This window comes from Lemur catta, chromosome 3 (genome assembly GCF_020740605.2).
Source record: "Lemur catta isolate mLemCat1 chromosome 3, mLemCat1.pri, whole genome shotgun sequence".
Lineage (NCBI taxonomy): Eukaryota > Metazoa > Chordata > Mammalia > Primates > Lemuridae > Lemur > Lemur catta.
Genome location: NC_059130.1, coordinates 116302046 through 116318543, shown reverse-complemented (window position 1 = coordinate 116318543; position 16498 = coordinate 116302046). Strand labels below are relative to the sequence as shown.

The following is a 16498-nucleotide window of genomic DNA, read 5'->3' as shown; positions in this document are numbered from 1 at the left end:
TGAAAATCAAATTAGACCATCCAGGCTTAGTTCTGGTCTCCAGACATGCATGTTTAGCCTTCATTGGCACGGTGAGAGTAGGGGCCGTGTCTTCACAGTTGGTGGGTTCTGGTGTGTTCTTTCCGCCGATGGCAGAGAGGGTGGACTGTGAATGAGTTCCCATTACCGTCTCCGAGCCTCCGTGTCAAAGAGAGGTAAGAAAACGCGCTGTGGGCAGCTCTCATCAGACGTAGGAGAACCGACTTTCTGTTTATGAGCTCACAGCCCCGAGCTCAGCGTCAGGAGTCACTGCTGCCACTCGGGATCCAGAACAAACTCACGGCAACGACACAGGCCTTTGGCTCTGAAGAATAATCTCTGGTCCTGAGAAGTGTCCTGGTGACGGGCCCAGTGTTCCCCTTCAGAGCCATCACCAAAGCATGTCTCAACTTCCCTCGTCCGCTGCTGAGACAGGGACTTAAGTTGCCACTCTCCAGTCCCCTCCTCCCAGAGCCACCCCGTATTTATGTCTTTTTTTTTCTTTCTCTTTTCTCACCAGTTAATAGAGAAAATTGCCCAGGTCACTGAGGACAACATCAACTTTCAGCAGAAAAAGTGGACGCTGCAGAAGGAGACCCAGCTCAGCAACTGCAAGCAGGAGCAGACCACCGAGGACATTAAGAAGCTGCAGATGTCTCTAGACAGCTGCCAGGTGGCCTCTTCTTGCACCTCCCACAAATGGTCCCTTTGTCTAATTTTTGTGCCTCTTATTTGGGAAACTGTCCGGGTTTCGTGGAGCAAGTTGGGCAGAAATGGTCCCCTTTTCTATCCACTTTTTCTCTTGTTGGAGAACAGAAAACAAAGAACCTAAAAAAATGCCTCCAGTAAACTTGGTGCCTGAGCACCGTCATGTATTGACTTGGGGGAGGCCCCAGCCCCAGAAAACAAAACAAAACAAAACAAAACAAAACACTTCTTTAAATCTCCTATGTTATTTTCAGAGAAACCAAAGCAATATTCCTGCACTGTATCTGCATTTTCTCTTTTGGCCCAGCAACAAAAGGCCGTTCCCACCCCTCTTGCCTTTGGCGGTGGAGGAGCAGGGACAGGGGGTCTGACCAGCCCCCGGGCCCCACACTAGAACCCAGCTATGGGAGCCGGCAGCTGCCTCTGCTCTCCCTGGAAGCCAGCAGCTCCGTGTGGGGCGTTTGTGCAGACGCTGGCTTGTCCTCGCGCTCTCAAACCAGGAAGCCACGCTTTCCTACCGCTTGTGTGTTGGTCTCGGCAGCAATGTTCATGAATGGAAGAAGTCTGGTTCCCATTTCACCCTAATTGCCAGTGGTGATTTGGCTTTGGGGTTGCATATTCCTAAGGGAGGTCCACTTTGACCATCAGAAGTGCAGATGTGAGTGTGGGGGGAAAAAAAAGCCAAAAAAAAAAAAAAAAAGGCAAAGAAACCCGGACCATCCCAGGGCAAGCCAGCACGGGGCGCTGCCTGCTCCGTGGCAAGGTTGAGATTGTTGTCCCTTGCAGATCACATCAGGTGCTGTTTCTGTCCACAGGGTCCGGGCTTCTCACAATCTCGTCCCTTTTCAGGCCTGCATGAAGCTGTCCTGCCGCGGCAGCAGCCTGCGGAAGGAGGTGGACCTTCTTCAGAAGCTCCAGCTGAGCCCGCCTGTCTCGGGGCTCCAGAAGGTGTCGCTGGACGTGCTGAGCCTCCCGCTGTCCTGGCTGGAGGAGACGGAGCACCTCCTCCGGGACCTCGGCATCCCGCTACCCGGCTCTGACAAAGGTGACTGGGGCTTTTTTCTCACATGTTTGCACGATTCTAAAATGTCATGTGAATCCCACTGGTACAGACATCTGTTGAGGAAGGCTTCGTGGGTGTGAGGCCAAGTGTTCCCTTCTGCAGACTTAACTTTGCTTCTCCACGTGAGAAGTGAGTTTCCATTTGAAAAAAAATGCATAAGTGGGACACGATCACTGGAGAAAAATGAACCGTGACAGAGGCAAAAGGAAAATTAAATCCAGACTCATGCTAAAGTCTCTCTCTCAGCGGCACTACTGTTATATTTGCTAACTTTCAAGGCATTTTCCCGGGAATCAGTTGTGCAATTCTAAGCAAATGACCTACCCTCCCTATGCCTCAGTTTCCTCACCTGTAAAATGGGATAATACGGAGTACCTACCTCTTAGGGTCGTCGTGAGGATTAAAACGCATTGATCTGTGTAAAGTACTTAGGATAGCACTTGGCGCACAGGAGGCGTTACTGAACGTTTATTGATTTTTTAATTTTACAAAAAGTAGTGTCGTATTACGCCCAACTTTCTTTAGTTTTTTTTGCAATTGTGTGTACATTGTCAGGAAGCCTCCCCCGTGTCGGTACACACAGATCTGCTCCGCCACGTTATCGATGGCAGGTATGGAATGCCGCCGTGTGGTATGTGCCAGCTTTCATCTCGCCAGTCCCCTGTCACAGGCATTAAAGTTGTTCCCGGTTTGCCGCACTCATGACCATGCTGAGAGGCACATTACTGCACATACTCCCACCCGCCGTACCTTCATTTTCCTAGAGGTGGCAGGGCACGAACGGCTTTCGCTCAACCGAGACACACTGCGTGCTTGCTGGACATCAGGCCCCGAGCAGGGCAGAGATGTCGTGGGGCCAGGAACGGGGGACTCCAGGCTGTGGGTGTAGGAGCATTGGTTGTAAACCTCTTCCAGCTTTACCATATGTTTAAAATTTTTTATAATAAAATACTGAGGGGAAAACAGGCACTATCCCTGCCCTCATAGAGCTTATGGTCTCTCGGGGAGGGCTGAGGTAGGCATTAATGGAAAAATCACTCGAACAAATGTAAAACTTGAATGGTGATAATCGCAGTGAAGAAGTGCAGGGCTTGACCAGGTCAGGGAGGGCAGGGTATCTGCAGGATGCATAGGAGTTGTTTGCCAAAGAGGGGCCGGGGAGAATTCTGGGCAGAGGGAGCAGCGAGGTGGCGGGGAGGGGGGAGATGGAGAGCTCAGGCGCAGGGGTGGGGCAGGCTGGCGAGGGAGGTCCCAGGGGCCATGCATGTGGGGGCCTGCAGGGCCCTGGTAAGAAGCTCTGCTCTCTCCTGAGAGCAGCAAGAAGCCACTGGAAACTTTTAAGTAAGGAGCTGATGGAACAAGTTTGCATTTTGAGACAATCATCTTGGTGGCAGCTGGTAAATGCCCTGGAAGGTGGTCAGCGTGGAGGCCCGGGAGCCCAGCGTGGAGGCTGCCGTAGGGATGACGTGGCCACAGGCGGGCAGGATGGGGACGAGGAAAGAGAGAAGATTCTGGGGCGCTCAAGGGGCGAATCCACAGGCCTCAGTGGTGGCAAAGGAGATGGCTGGAAGGGAAGTAACAGAGGGGTCTGCACGACCTCTAGGTTTCTGGCACGTATAAAAGGACAGATATGGTTCCTTCACTAAAATTCAGAGTGGGGAACACGGGATGAGGCCCAGGTTTGAGCGGGAAGATGAGCGTGAGGTGCCTGAGAGACATCCAAGATGTGGTACCCAAGAGGCAGCTGTTCCCTGGGTGTCTTGTCTGGAGACAGATGATGACACTGTGTCCCCAGCACCCGGACGGCGGGTGCCACATAGTGGGGCTTACCGGGGACCTGTGAGGGGAAGGACAGAGGGACGATTAAAGCCATGGGTGCGAATGGTATCACTTAGGAAGGTTGTTTCGGTTCTTCATTCTTGAAGAACAACCCGAACTCTGACCCATGTTTTACCTGATTTCATGTAAGCTCAGAACTCACATGAAAGTGCTGTATGGGAGACAGAGGGCGCAGGGCCGCACCTTAAGGAACTCCAGCATTTTCAAACTTGCTGCCACTCCTTGCCAAGTCACCCTCCGGAGAGGCTGCGTGAATTTGACGTTCTCGCGGCAGTGACTAGGAGTAGAGGAGTGACCGTCAGCTCTGCCGCTGCAGCACCCCCGGCAGGATGTCTCCAAGGGATCCAGAAGGTGGTGTCAAGTTCTAAAAAAAAGAAAAAAAAAAGCAAGATGAATTTTCATGTACGAGCCTCCCCCTCATCATGTCCTAGAGTGATGCTGTTCTCGTAATCACGGCAGAGTCGTGAGCTTACATGAAATTAGGTAAAACACGCTTCAGAGTTCTAGACTGGAAGTAAAGCAAAGGCAGACCATGATCTCTAGCTCGGGAATAGTAGGGCCACACTGTGTGTGCACTGTCCCCTCCCTGCTCCGAAGGCCATTTTTGCAATTATAGCCTTTGCTTGTAAATCTAATCATGTGTTAACATAAAGAAATGTGGGTCATACAGTTAAGCAGTCAGGCCAGCAATTCCAAAAAGGATGAGAAAGACTGGTTTTAGGCAGCATTTCTCAGACACGCCATTTTTTTCTCCTGACTTCAGTCATGAAATTTGAGCAACATCAAACAGATCTCCGGGCTGGACACCGTGATTCACAGCTATAATCCCAGGACTTTGGGAGGCCGAGGCAGGAAGATCGCTGAGGCTAGGAGTTCAAGACCAGCCTGGGCAACATAGCGAGACCCCATCTCTACAAAAAAAAATTAAAAATTAGCCAGGCATGGTGGCACACACCTATAGTCCCATCTACTTGAGAGGCTGAGGCAGGAGGATCCCTTGAGCCCAGGAGTTCAAGGCTGCAGTGAGCTATGATGATGCCACTGCACTCCAGCCTGGGCAATAGAGCAAGACCCTATCTCAAAACAAAAAACAAAAGGTCTGTGTAGAATCCCTCCTATACTAATCTGCACTGTGAATCTACAGGAATGGGGTAAAGAATGAATGCAGTGTTTCCACAATACGGTCTCCTTCTTTGCTGCCCTTACCCCTGGCTAACGTCTCTCGGAGTAGTAATGTGCTACAGACCACCTGTTGGCAAACAGTGGTGTGCTGACCGTTCTGTGATACAACTGGTTGGTTCTGAGAAGTCAAGAAAAACGAGTGGAGAGTAATAATAGAAAGGCTAGTGAGTAGGGCCCGTCCTTCTCCCACCCAGCAGGGGAGGAAGTTGATAGTAAAAGGTGTTTTCTCTTCCAGTACGAGCAATGTTATGGTGAGGGCCCAAAGACTAAAAGAAAGGAGTGAACTAGGGGATTCTTGTACTTTCTTCCACTGCACTGACCCCTGCCCAGAGCTGCCTACATGAGGAGCAGGAGGCAGGCGATGTTGGAGACGATGATGATGGTGATGATGATGATGATCGGGATGGTGGTGGTGATAATGGTGGTGATGATGGTGATGGTGAAGGTGATGATGGTGATTGTGGTGATGATGGTGGTGACAGTAGTCATTGTTCATTATTGAGCACCTATGTTCCAGATGCCTTCTCAGCATTTTATATACATCGTCTCAGTTCATCCTCACAATAACTCTGTGAGGCAGGGCCCTTTATCCTCCTTTTGGAAATGAGGAAACTGTATTTCCAAACTGTTTTTATGGCCAGGTGCAGTGGGAGGCCCAGGCGGGAGGATTGTTTGAGGCCAGGAGTTTGAGTCCAGCCTGAGCAAGAGCGAGTCCCTTTCTCTACTCAAAATAGAAAAATTAGCCGGGTGTGGTGGCGCATGCCTGTAGTCCCAGCTACTCGGGAGGCTGAGGCAGGAGGATCACTTGAGCCCAGGAGTTTGAAGTTGCCGTGAGCTATGATGACGCCACTGCACTCTAGCCCGGGCAACAGAGCAAGACTCCATCTTAAAAAAAAAAAGTTTTTATGATTATTCCACCAGGATAAAGTGATTGATTCAAGGCACTTCACATTACTGAAGCTGGCAGGGGGTCCCCAATCTGTCGATCTCCTTCCACAAACACTCCCAGGTGCCTCCTGTGTTGGTGGTTCCCAAGAGAAGGGCGAGAACCACGGATTGTTCGGCTTCTCCTGGGTTCTTGTCACTGCATTACACCTTTACCTGCACTGTGTGCTCTCAGCCTCCCTCCAGCCCGATGAGGGAAATGCCGTTTCTGTCTTTAATTTGAAGGTGAGGAAACTGAGGCTCAATAATCTCAAAACTATGCGCAGGGTCACACTGCTGGTACATGGTGGTGTCAGGACTCAGACTGAGGTCTCTGTGATCCTACCACTGTGCTTTTCCTGGGACCCCATACTTCCTCTGAGGATCCAGCTAGGTACCAGGTCCTTGCCCAATTCCCAGAGGGCAGGTTCTGTCATTAACGCAGGCACAGACAAAGCTAAGTGTTTTTATTTCCCAAAGTAAACTGCACCTGATCACAGCCCGAGCCTTCACCCGGTAAAGCCCCATTTGTAGTGTGATGGGATGGGTCTAAGTTTGGACTTTGGGGACCACCTGCCAAGGCTTGGATTTCAACTGTGCACTTGCTAGTTGTGTGCACAAGTTACTTGACATCTTTGTGCCTCCATTTACTTGTTCATAAAATGGGCATAAAGTCTCATAGGGCCATTGCGAGGGCTGAATGATGTGACACACACACAAATGGCAGTGCCTGGATCACAATGATCCCTTCATAAATGGGAGCTGCTGTCGTCGTCAGCCTCAGATGCTTGATTTAATTTGGCCTAAAGATGGGTGGCAACCAGCTAGCTACGTGCGTGGGCAGGGCGACTTGATTCGCTCACGCCCAGGTGACTCCATCTGGAACGCCTGCCCCGTCTCCACTTGGCAGCACACAGGGTTCACTCAGCCATGAGCGCTCAGCTGGGTTGAAGCCAAAGAGCCCTTCCTACGCCTCCTTCTAAGAGGCAAGACAATGGGCCCGGTGTCCCAGCTGCCAAGTGGCTGAGCTGGGACTCAGTCCAAGCCCCTCTGACCTCAGAGCCCCCACCCCTGGCCACCACACTACCTGCCTTTGAGAACATCCTGCTAAGAGAGAAAACTCGAAACAAGCTGGGTTTGTAAGTCCTGAAATAAATCCCGCAGCGGAGTCCAGGTGGTTGGGTGACGTCATGAGCCACCCAGAAGGTGAGGCCTGGTAGGGCTCACGTGCTGCGGCTGCTGTCTGATGGGAGGTCAGCCGCGTGGGCCGGTGGGGAAGATAGGAGACACCGGAAGGGGACCTTGAGCGCCGCTCTCTCAGGCTTCCCTTGATAAGGGAAAGAAAGGACGGTTTACATTTTTCTCTGCAAGCTCAGTTGTTTGTGTCTATTTCTGCAAAACTTTGTTACAAAAACAGGCTTTCCTGCATATAGGGAAAACTACTCTTTCTCAAACATCCAAGATACACAGTATCTTTCAATGAAAAGAAAGCCAAGTGCAACACAATATGCATAGTGCTCCCTCTGTGGGTGTTTTTTTTTTTTTTCTTTTTTTGGAGACAGGAAATTCAGTGGGATTATAACATTTTCTTTTTTCTTTTCTGTTTTGAGACAAGGTCTCACTCTGTCACCCAGGCCAGAGTGCAGTGCTGTGATCATGGCTCACTGCAGCCTTGAACTCCTGGGCTCAAGCGATGCTCCTGCCTTAGACTCCCAAAGTTCTGCGATTATAGGTGTGAGCCACCACACCTGGCCCATTTTTGTTTTTCAAAAATGTCAGTATCTGACCAAAAGAAAAATCTGGAGAAAGAGACATCAAACTGATAAGAGTATTACCCCAGCAGGGTGGGATTGCATAGGACCTTTACTTTCGTTCAGTCATTCAACAACCATTTATTGAGGGCCTACTGTGTGCCAGCCACTGTTCAGGACACTGAAAGTGCAGCGGTTAAACACTTCCCACATTGGGAATTTCTGCAATGTTTGGATTTCTTGTAATGAACACATATAGCTTTTGTAACCAGAAGTATGATGAAGACTTGCTCCTTCTCCCAAAGAGCAAAATGCCATTATGATTACGGTTCATCATCTACTCTAGAAACGCGATCAGACACTCACTCTCCCCTTCAGCATCCTCGACTCCGTTCTCCCTTTGGTTCTCTTTGGAGCCCAACCATGATTCGATCCTTCCCCTTTGGTTCCTGAGACAGCTGAGCAGTCTCAGACTCATCGTGACTGAGCTGCCACAAGTCCCTGTACTCGCCAGGTCCTATAGGCCAAGCCAGCATCAGCCCGGCCATCTTGCCTGCCGCCACCTTGGTGTCCTTGCAACGTACCTCTCCCGATGCACCCGTCACCTCGGCCCGTCCACCCCTGCACTCGCAAGCTCCAACCTCTCTGACGAGAGAACGGCAGACCTCGGACTGATTCTGATTCTACCACTTACCAGCTCTGTAGCTTAACCCTGCTGGGCTTCTGTCCTTTCACCTATAAATATGGACACACCTCCTTGAGGGGCATTTATAATGAAGATTAGAGAATGCGTGTCAAACTCTTGGCATAGTGCCTGGCACAGAGCAGGTGCTTTATACTTGGTAGCTATTATTATAACACTCTATTCTCACTCTTCCATGCTGGAAATTCTCAGAAAGTTGCATTGTTGGAAAGCAGGGCCCCAGGCCCCAGCAAGTTCAACTCCCTTCCTTTCTCTTCCACACCCATCTCTTCCTCCTTCCCTCATCTCCCCCTCCAGGTCCTGCTTCCAGGCGCTGCCGCTCTTCCCTCCGCTGCATATCCCTTCCCCAGGGACCCTGTGCACAGGATCCTGACTGGCCAGCTCCGTGCTTTGGCATCCACAGCCTTTCTTCCCTCTTAGCTCCCTCCCTTTGCTAATGTGCACTTCGAGATGGCTCTAGCGTCTAGAAAACGTAATTCTTCCCTGGAACCCACGGCTGCCTTCGCTCCTCTTCAGTTGCTTTCACTCCTGTGCCCGCCCCAAGCTTGCAGAAGTGCGCTGCACCCTCTGTCTTCATGGCCGGCTTCCTGCTTTGGCTCTGCCTCTCTGCCAGGTGACTGACATGGAGCCCTGCTGCACCTGCCCGCCCAGCTCATCCCCAGGGCCTGTCTCTGGCCCACCCAGCACGCTGGGTTCTCCTCCTAGGAACCCTGTCACCCTTCGGCACTGGGTCTGGTGCGCCTGCCTCTCCCCTGAGCTTGCCCGTTTGTCTTCAGCCCCTTCACCAATTCCTGTCCTTACTGTGAGTCAGCCCCTGGTCCTCCCACCCCCATCTCCTCCTTCACGGAGAAACTGCCCAGGTGGCCTGCTCCGGCAGCCATGCCTACGCCGCGTCCAGGTGGGGCTGCTGGGAACGGCGGTGCGTGCGGGAGTCCAGCCCAGGCAGCGGGCGGGGTCCCTGGCAGGGGGCCGCATCCACCCGGAGGGAGGGGCTCTGTCCTAATTCACATAAGGACCCTGGATGGGCTGCACCGGCCCTGCCAACCCATCTCCAATTCCACAGTCTGAGACAGAGCCGGGGGCCTCCCCTCCCACCCCACTCCCACCTGCCTCCCTCCTCTGTCTGGCAGCAGGGCCACCATTCTACCCCGAAAAAAGGCTTTCTCTCTCATTCTTTCGTCTCACCCCCGCTGCCCCCACCTCCGTGGAGCGCATCAGCACTGCCTAGCCGGACGCCCTCGGGCTCGCAGCGGAGCTCCCGGCCTGGCACTCAGGGGGGATCTTACCACTAGGGCACATCCAGCCATGTCTGCAGACATTCTTGGTTGTCACAGCTGGGGTGGGGTGAGTGGGGTGCCCCTGGCATCTAGTGGGGAGGGGCCAGGGACGCCGCCAAACATCCTGCACAGCACGGGACAGCCCCACAGCGAGGAATTGTCCGGCCCGACGGGTCAGTAGTGCTACGGTGAAGCAGCCCTGCCAGCTCCTGTCTCTCTCACACAGCCCAGCTGTTCTGGAAAACACCCTTCCTCAGGCCAGTGCTCTGCTCAGTCCGCCGCTGGAATAGCAGCGACTCAGACCCTGGAGTCACACCAACCGGAGCCAAGTCCTGGCTCAGCCGTTGGCCAGCTGTGCGGCGTTGGGCAGCCGCACGGCTGGGGCCGCATCTGTAGAATGGGGCGGTGGTGGGGCGATACAGCGGGTGGGGGGGAAGCAGTAATCGCTTAGTGGAAGGCCGGGCACACAGGACCCGCTCAGTCCATTTCCGTCTCTGGGCCGCTGCTCCAGGCCTCCCACCGCCTGACCTCCCCTTCTACACCCTGCACCGTCCGCTCCTCCCCTCCTGTCTTCGCTCCAGCCCAGCCAAGTGCAGCGCCTGCCGGAGGAGCTCCGGGTTTCCCTAATCCCCACCTGCCTTGCCCTCTGTGTGGCTTTCCTGTGGCTGCTGTAACAAATCACCACAAACTCAGTGGCCTAAAGCAACACATTGATTCTTTTGCCGTTCTGGAGGCCTAAAGTCAAGGTGTCGGCAGGGCTGGTTCCTTCTAGAAGCTCTAGAGGAGAATCCGTTTCCTTGCCTTTTTCAGCTTCCAGAGCTTCATTCCTTGCACTCCTGGCTCGCGGCCCCTTCCTCCATGTTCAGAGCCCGCGATGTAGCGTCTTCAGATCTTATACTGGGTCCACCCAGATCGTCCAGGATAATCCCCCACCTCAAAATCCAGGACTTAGTCACATTTACAAAGTCCCTTTTGCCCTGTGAAGTCACAGGCACGGGTTCCACCAATTGGGAACTTGATATCGTTGGGGGTCATCATTCAGCCAAGCATGTCCCCTGGTCTGCAGCCCCCCGCCCCAGCGCTCTGAATTCTGCCTCCCCGTCAATGCCCACAGCCAGTGGTCCTCCCCCAGGTGGCCTTCCTCGATCACTCCCGATGAATGATCTCTCCCTCCTCTGAGAGCCTCTCACTCCCTACCTCCTTCAGCAGCCGTTCACATGCTGCCTGGGGTCGCTGCCTGGGGTCGCTGCCTGTTTCCTAGCAGGCGTTTAGACCTTGTCTCTCAGACTGAATTGCGAGCCCCTGGAGGGCATGGCTTTGGACCATGCCCCACGCTCAGTACCGTGCTTTGCACACAGTGGATGCTTAGTAAATAGGTGTTCTGTGGATAGGCTTTTATTTTCCACCTCCAGAAAAGAAGGTGGATGTGAGCCCAACCTAGGTTTATCAACTATTTTAAAAACACAGGTTGGATGGCAGCTCACGTGTCCTCGATGGGACGGCAGCAGCCCTCATCCACCTGGCTACAAGCTTTGTTAAGACATTATTTGGAAAGCAAAGAAGTTGGATTGAATTGATACTTACCTTCTTCCTGCTTCTCTTTTTAAAGGATTCTCTTTGTATCTGACATGTCTTCTGGAACACTATAAAAAAATTACGAGCCAGATCCAGGAACTTCAGGTAATTCTTTTAACTTCTTTTCTTTTTTCAAAGTTCATTTAGGCTCCTGCTTGGCATTTATATAACATTGTGTGTTTGAAGGGTATTTTTTTCTGTATCAGGATGTCAGTCCACATCCTCCAATAGGTAAAATGATTTCTCTACCCCTTCTCCCCTCTCCCCTCTCCTCTCTCCCATCTCCCCTCTCCCCTCTCCCCAAAAAGAAAAAATAAAAAATAAATTTAAAAAAATGATTTCTCTATTTGCACACAAAGAGATGCAGACAGGGTGACTAAGATCTCCCAGGAGGCTAAGGACAAGGACAGGGTGCCACCCCTGTCTGGCCTCCTGGGCTAACCACAGTGCTTGTTTCCGTCTGTCAAAAGCCTGAAAGACTTATAACATCAGCTCTTGAAAACTGTATTTCTTAAATGCAGCAGGCGAAGTACAGCTATCCACAGTACAGGCAGCAGAATTACCAAAAGAAAAGAAATATTCCAGAGGTAAATGATCTTTAGGGATTGTACCTTCTGATAGCTATTGCCACAATAATGCTATATAAGAAACAAGCACAAGACTTTAGTGGCATTCAGCAATTACTATTCACTGCTCGGATGTCTGGGGTCAGCAGCTAGGTGGTTCTGCTGACTTGGGTGGGCTTGCCCACTTGTCTGGGTATTGGCTGGCCTTTGGCTGATCCAGGCTGGCCTCAGCTGGAGCAACTTGACTTTCTGCTCCATGTGAGCCATCCTCCGGTGAGCTAGCCTGGGTGTATTCTCGTGGAGACTGCACAGGTACGAGAGAAGGCAGGCCCAACCACATGGAGCTTTTCAATCCTCTGCTTGTGTTATGTCTGCTGACATCTCATTGGCCAAAGCAGGTCACATGGCTGAGTCCAGTGTCAGGGGGCGGGGTAAGGACAGGCCACTGCAAATTACATAGCCGGAGACCTGGACAGAGGGAGGGTGAAGAACCAGGACCACCATGCCAAACCACAGAGACCTGCGTCTCTAGGGATTAACAAACTTTTTCCTTAAGGGCCAGACAGTAAATACCTTAGGCTTTGCAGACCGTATTCACACCTGTTCAACTCTGCTATGGTAGAACAAAAGCGGCCTTAGATAATACGTAAACCATGATAAGCATGATTCTGTTCCAATAAAGCTTTATTTACAAAACGAGTCAACAAGACATATTTGGCCTGTGGACTGTGGTTTGTCAACCCCTGGTCTAGTCCATTCTCCATGTTTTACAGATAGGGACATCGAAACCCAGAAAGGTTGGTGACTAGTTCAGGGTCACACAGTTAACTGACAAAAGAATCAAGACAAACTCTCGGGTCTCCTGGCTCCTAGCTCACTGCTTTGTCTCTCAACCCAGCAAATAATAACTAATAATTTGAGCCACCATTTACTGAGCACCTACTATGTGCTAAGCACTGTGCTAAAAACTCTCCATCATCATCTCACGTAATCCTTACAACTCTAAGAGGTGGATACTATTATTAACCTCATTTTCTAAGTGAGGAAGCATCTAGAAACAGCTAGAGCTGGGATTCCATCTAGAGCCAGAGTCTGAATTCTTAACCACTATATTCTACTGCTTCCCCACCCATAACTAAGTGTAGTTTGTCTATGTTTTTAAGAAAGTTTTGTGCAAACCTTTGTCCCCTGAAAAGTAAACAGTTGGTAAAGAAATGTGGAAACGGCTCCTTAGCTAGGCCTGTCCCCATCAGTGTCAGTTTCCTTTTTCTCGTTTCAGATCAAGTTCAGCTGTTCTCAGGAAACTCAGCAGTCTTTGCTGCAAGAAAAGCTGCGGGAGCACCTGGCAGAGAAGGAGACGCTGAACACGGAGAGGCAAGAGCAAGAGGAGAAACTGAAAGCCAGAGTCAGGCGGCTGATGGAAGAGAAGGAGGTAAGGTGGTCCCTGTCGTTTACTACGGGAAACTGACTCAATGGCCTTTTCTGTGGGAGATCGAGGGCATGTGCTTAGATGGAGACATCTCAGCAACTCCTTGCTGGGTGCTACGGAACTAAGTTAATTAAACAGGCTGAATAATTTGGGAGGATTTAACATGAAGCTCGAATTCTAAAACTCACAGCAAACCAACTTGAAAAGGCAGGATTAGTGAAATTTTGGGAAGTGGTACCTTATTCGTCTATCTGTGGAGGTGGATTTTACAAACCCGAGTGACTGCGGCAGGTCTTGGTTTGTAACTGGCAGACTGTTTTCGGGCGTGTGCAGGATCCACTTCAGATGACAAATCTCAGTCTTTTGCTTTCTCTTCATACATACCAGGGAATACAAATGGCCAAACTTGCCACTTACTTTTCTAGAAACCAGGCCAATTAGAAGACACCTTACAGCAGCAGTCTCTCACCTCCAAGGTGCCCGTGACTCATCAGGATCTGGTTGAGATGCAAGTTCTGACTCAGCAGGTCTGGGCCGGAGCTGGGAGTCCGCTGATTCCCAGCAGGCGCCCAGGCGGCGCTGGCGCTGCCTGTCTGCAGCCCCCCCACCCCCCCACCCCATTCCCTGACAGCAAAGGCTGAGAGGAAGGTTTTCCCAAAGCTGCTTGATGAGTAGTTTGTGTTTTTAAGAAAGTTTTGTGCAAGCCTTTGTCCCCTGAAAAGTAAACAACTGGTAAAGAAATGTGGAAATGACTCCTTAATTAGGCCTGTCCTGGATGATGTGTTAGAAACAGATTCTTGTCCCCCACCCCGGACCCCTTGAATCAGAATCTCTGGACAGGGCCAGAAGCTGCATTTAATATGATGGTTCTCATCATCCTTCTAGAGTTAGCCCTTCCTGATGTTCAGGGACCCATCGTGAGTTTTACTACCCTCAAGGCCACCATCCTAGGTCAGGGGTTCATGACTTTGGCTGCACTTTTGTCATTTAGGAGATTAAAAAATACTGATGCCTTGCATCTATCCCCCCACCCCCAGGTTCTGATCTAACCGGGGTGAAGGTGTGGCCCGTGCTCTGGGATCTGTAAATGCTCCCAGGTGACTACGATGTGCAGCTGCGGCTGAGAACCACTGTCGCAGGTGGATGTGGAGTGTTGGTTCTCGTGGCACCCCGTCCTCCCACCCGCTTCAAGACAGCAGCCCCCAGATCCACTGGACCCCAGCTCTTCCCTGGCACCTCCTTTCTTCCCCTGAGGAGGACCGGACCTGCCTCTTTCTCTGTCTTTTCCTGGCTCCACTCGGTGACTCCCAACTTGGACCATGTGTCTCTGTCACACACGCCTGCTCTCCAGACCTGCCCAAACCTCTGCTGCTTTCATTTCCTTTCTCGAAGTCGTGTCTGTCACCTCAAGACATCTCGCTCCTCTCCTCCCTCTTCTCTGCCTCTGTCTCTGCCTTTCTGCCTTTCGTGAAATGAAAGATTAAAAAGGAAGAACCGTCTGACCGAAATCATGTGTCCTCTGCATAATATTAATGGTAGCCATAAATCAAGCTGGGGACATTCTGAAGAGCAATTAGAAATAGAGCAGCCAGCACCTTCACCAGGAAGAGCCTAGAAATCTTCACTATCTTCACAGAACACTCCACCTGTGTCCTCAGTCCCTTCTGATTAACCTCTCCCTTTAGCATTAGCTTCCCATGTGAATTATTTTCTTTTTTCAATCTTGGACTGACTTTTTCCATTGCTGGGGTCTGGTATTCCAGCCCCACCACATTGAACACCGAGGTGGACACCAGCCTGGGCTTCCCAGACGCCTGCTGATCATGTTGGTTCTGGCAGAGAGTGTTTCAAGAGCTGGTTTCAAGCCCCCTTTTAAACACACAAATTGGCCAGGCACGGTGGCTCATACCTGACACTCTGGGAGGCCAAGGAGGGAGGATCGCTTGAGGTCAGGAGTTGGAGACCAGCCTGAGCAAGAGCCAGACCCCGTGTCTACTAAAAATAGGAAAAATTAGCTGGGGGTGGTGGTGCACACCTGTGGTCCCAGCTACTTGGGAGGCTGAGGCAAGAGGATCGCTTGAGCCCAGGAGTTTGAGGTTGCTGTGAGCTATAATGATGCCACTGCACTCCAGTCGGGGCTACAGAGCAAGATTCTGTCTCAAAAAAATAATAATAATAAACACAAACCTCAGTGCACCCCACCCCCCCCTGCAGAAGGGGGGCAGCAACGTTAGGTCCCTGCCAGACAGACTGTGACGCTGGAGCCTCACCCTTCCTCAGACACTGTGTTCATCAGCTTGGCCCTGGGGACTCCTCTGAAGGTAACTTCTAGGACTCAGTGTCGGGTGCCATGACTTTAATTGAATCCACCTTGTACCATCTGGTGCCCCTCGCCCCAGCCTTCCTAAAAATACACGTGTCTAAGCTCATTAATTAGGCTTCCTCTCATGATCCTGACTTGTTTGATGACTTTGTTTCAATGGTAAAAAAAAAAAAAATTCTCAGTTCTTTTATCAGTCTAGCCTTCTTTTCTTATTACAAATTATTAACAGCAGTCACTTGATTTGTGCACACAGCAGTGCTTTAGATCAGAGGTTGGCAAACTTTTCCCATAAAAAGCCCAATAGTAACTATTTTCAGTTTTGCAGGCCATGCTCTCTCTGTTGTGACTACTCAGCCCTGCTGCTGTTGTGCAAAAGCAGCCATAGACAATGTACAGTGAGTACAGAGTGTTCCAATAAAACTTTGTTTACAAAAAACAGGCAGTGGGCCAGATTTGGTCTGTAGGCCGTATAGTTGGCTAATCTCTGATTTAGAACACAGGCTTTAGAATCAAATGGGCTGGGGTTCTAATCCCTGCTTACATGATTTTAGTAAATTGGACAGACTTCTTAATCTAAGCCTGTTTCCTCCTCTGCAAATTGGGGGACACATAGTTATCATTCATTCCAGTACTGTGCCAAGCATACCGTGCTCATCGTCCCATGTACTCCTCACATCAACCCAGCAAAGGAAGCACTATGACTGTCCCCACTGTACAGATAGGGAAACCGAGGCCTCTCTAGCTTCTCACGTACCCAGGGCCCTACAGCTAGGAAGGGTTGGTCCAGGGCTCTAATCTGGACCTGCTGAGTCCAGAGCCCAGGCTCTGAGCTCCCGGGCTGTGCTGCCTACAGTCTACCCGGCGGTGTGGTGAGGAGTGAAGAGGTGAACCACGCAGTGCCTGGCCGAGTCCACATTCCTGCCATGGCAACCATGTCTGTTAAACAACAGTCATTGACTTGCAGGCCTTGGAGGAAAGCGTCATTCAAGAGAGAAACAGAGCAAAGGAAGCGTTACAGAAAGAGCAGACGAGAGCCCAAGAGCTGGAGAACCGCTTAGCCCGCCAGAAGGAGGTACGCAGCTCGGGGGCACAGAGTGGCTTGAGCCCAAATCAAGGCCCTACAGCTAGGAAAGATTGCTC

At 51.1% G+C, this 16498-nt stretch overlaps 1 protein-coding gene across 5 annotated transcripts in view; it reads left to right on the top strand.

The window, feature by feature from the left end:
- The window catches only part of FHAD1 (forkhead associated phosphopeptide binding domain 1), a 120223-nt gene that overhangs the window by 64811 nt on the left and 38914 nt on the right, over positions 1-16498 (top strand). For all 5 annotated transcript variants that reach the window (XM_045548659.1, XM_045548663.1, XM_045548661.1 and 2 more), the window contains 5 exons: positions 539-691; positions 1576-1771; positions 11075-11145; positions 12886-13038; positions 16323-16430. In XM_045548659.1, the coding sequence (XP_045404615.1) occupies positions 539-691; positions 1576-1771; positions 11075-11145; positions 12886-13038; positions 16323-16430 (681 nt within the window). The remainder of the gene's footprint in view (positions 1-538; positions 692-1575; positions 1772-11074; positions 11146-12885; positions 13039-16322; positions 16431-16498) is intronic.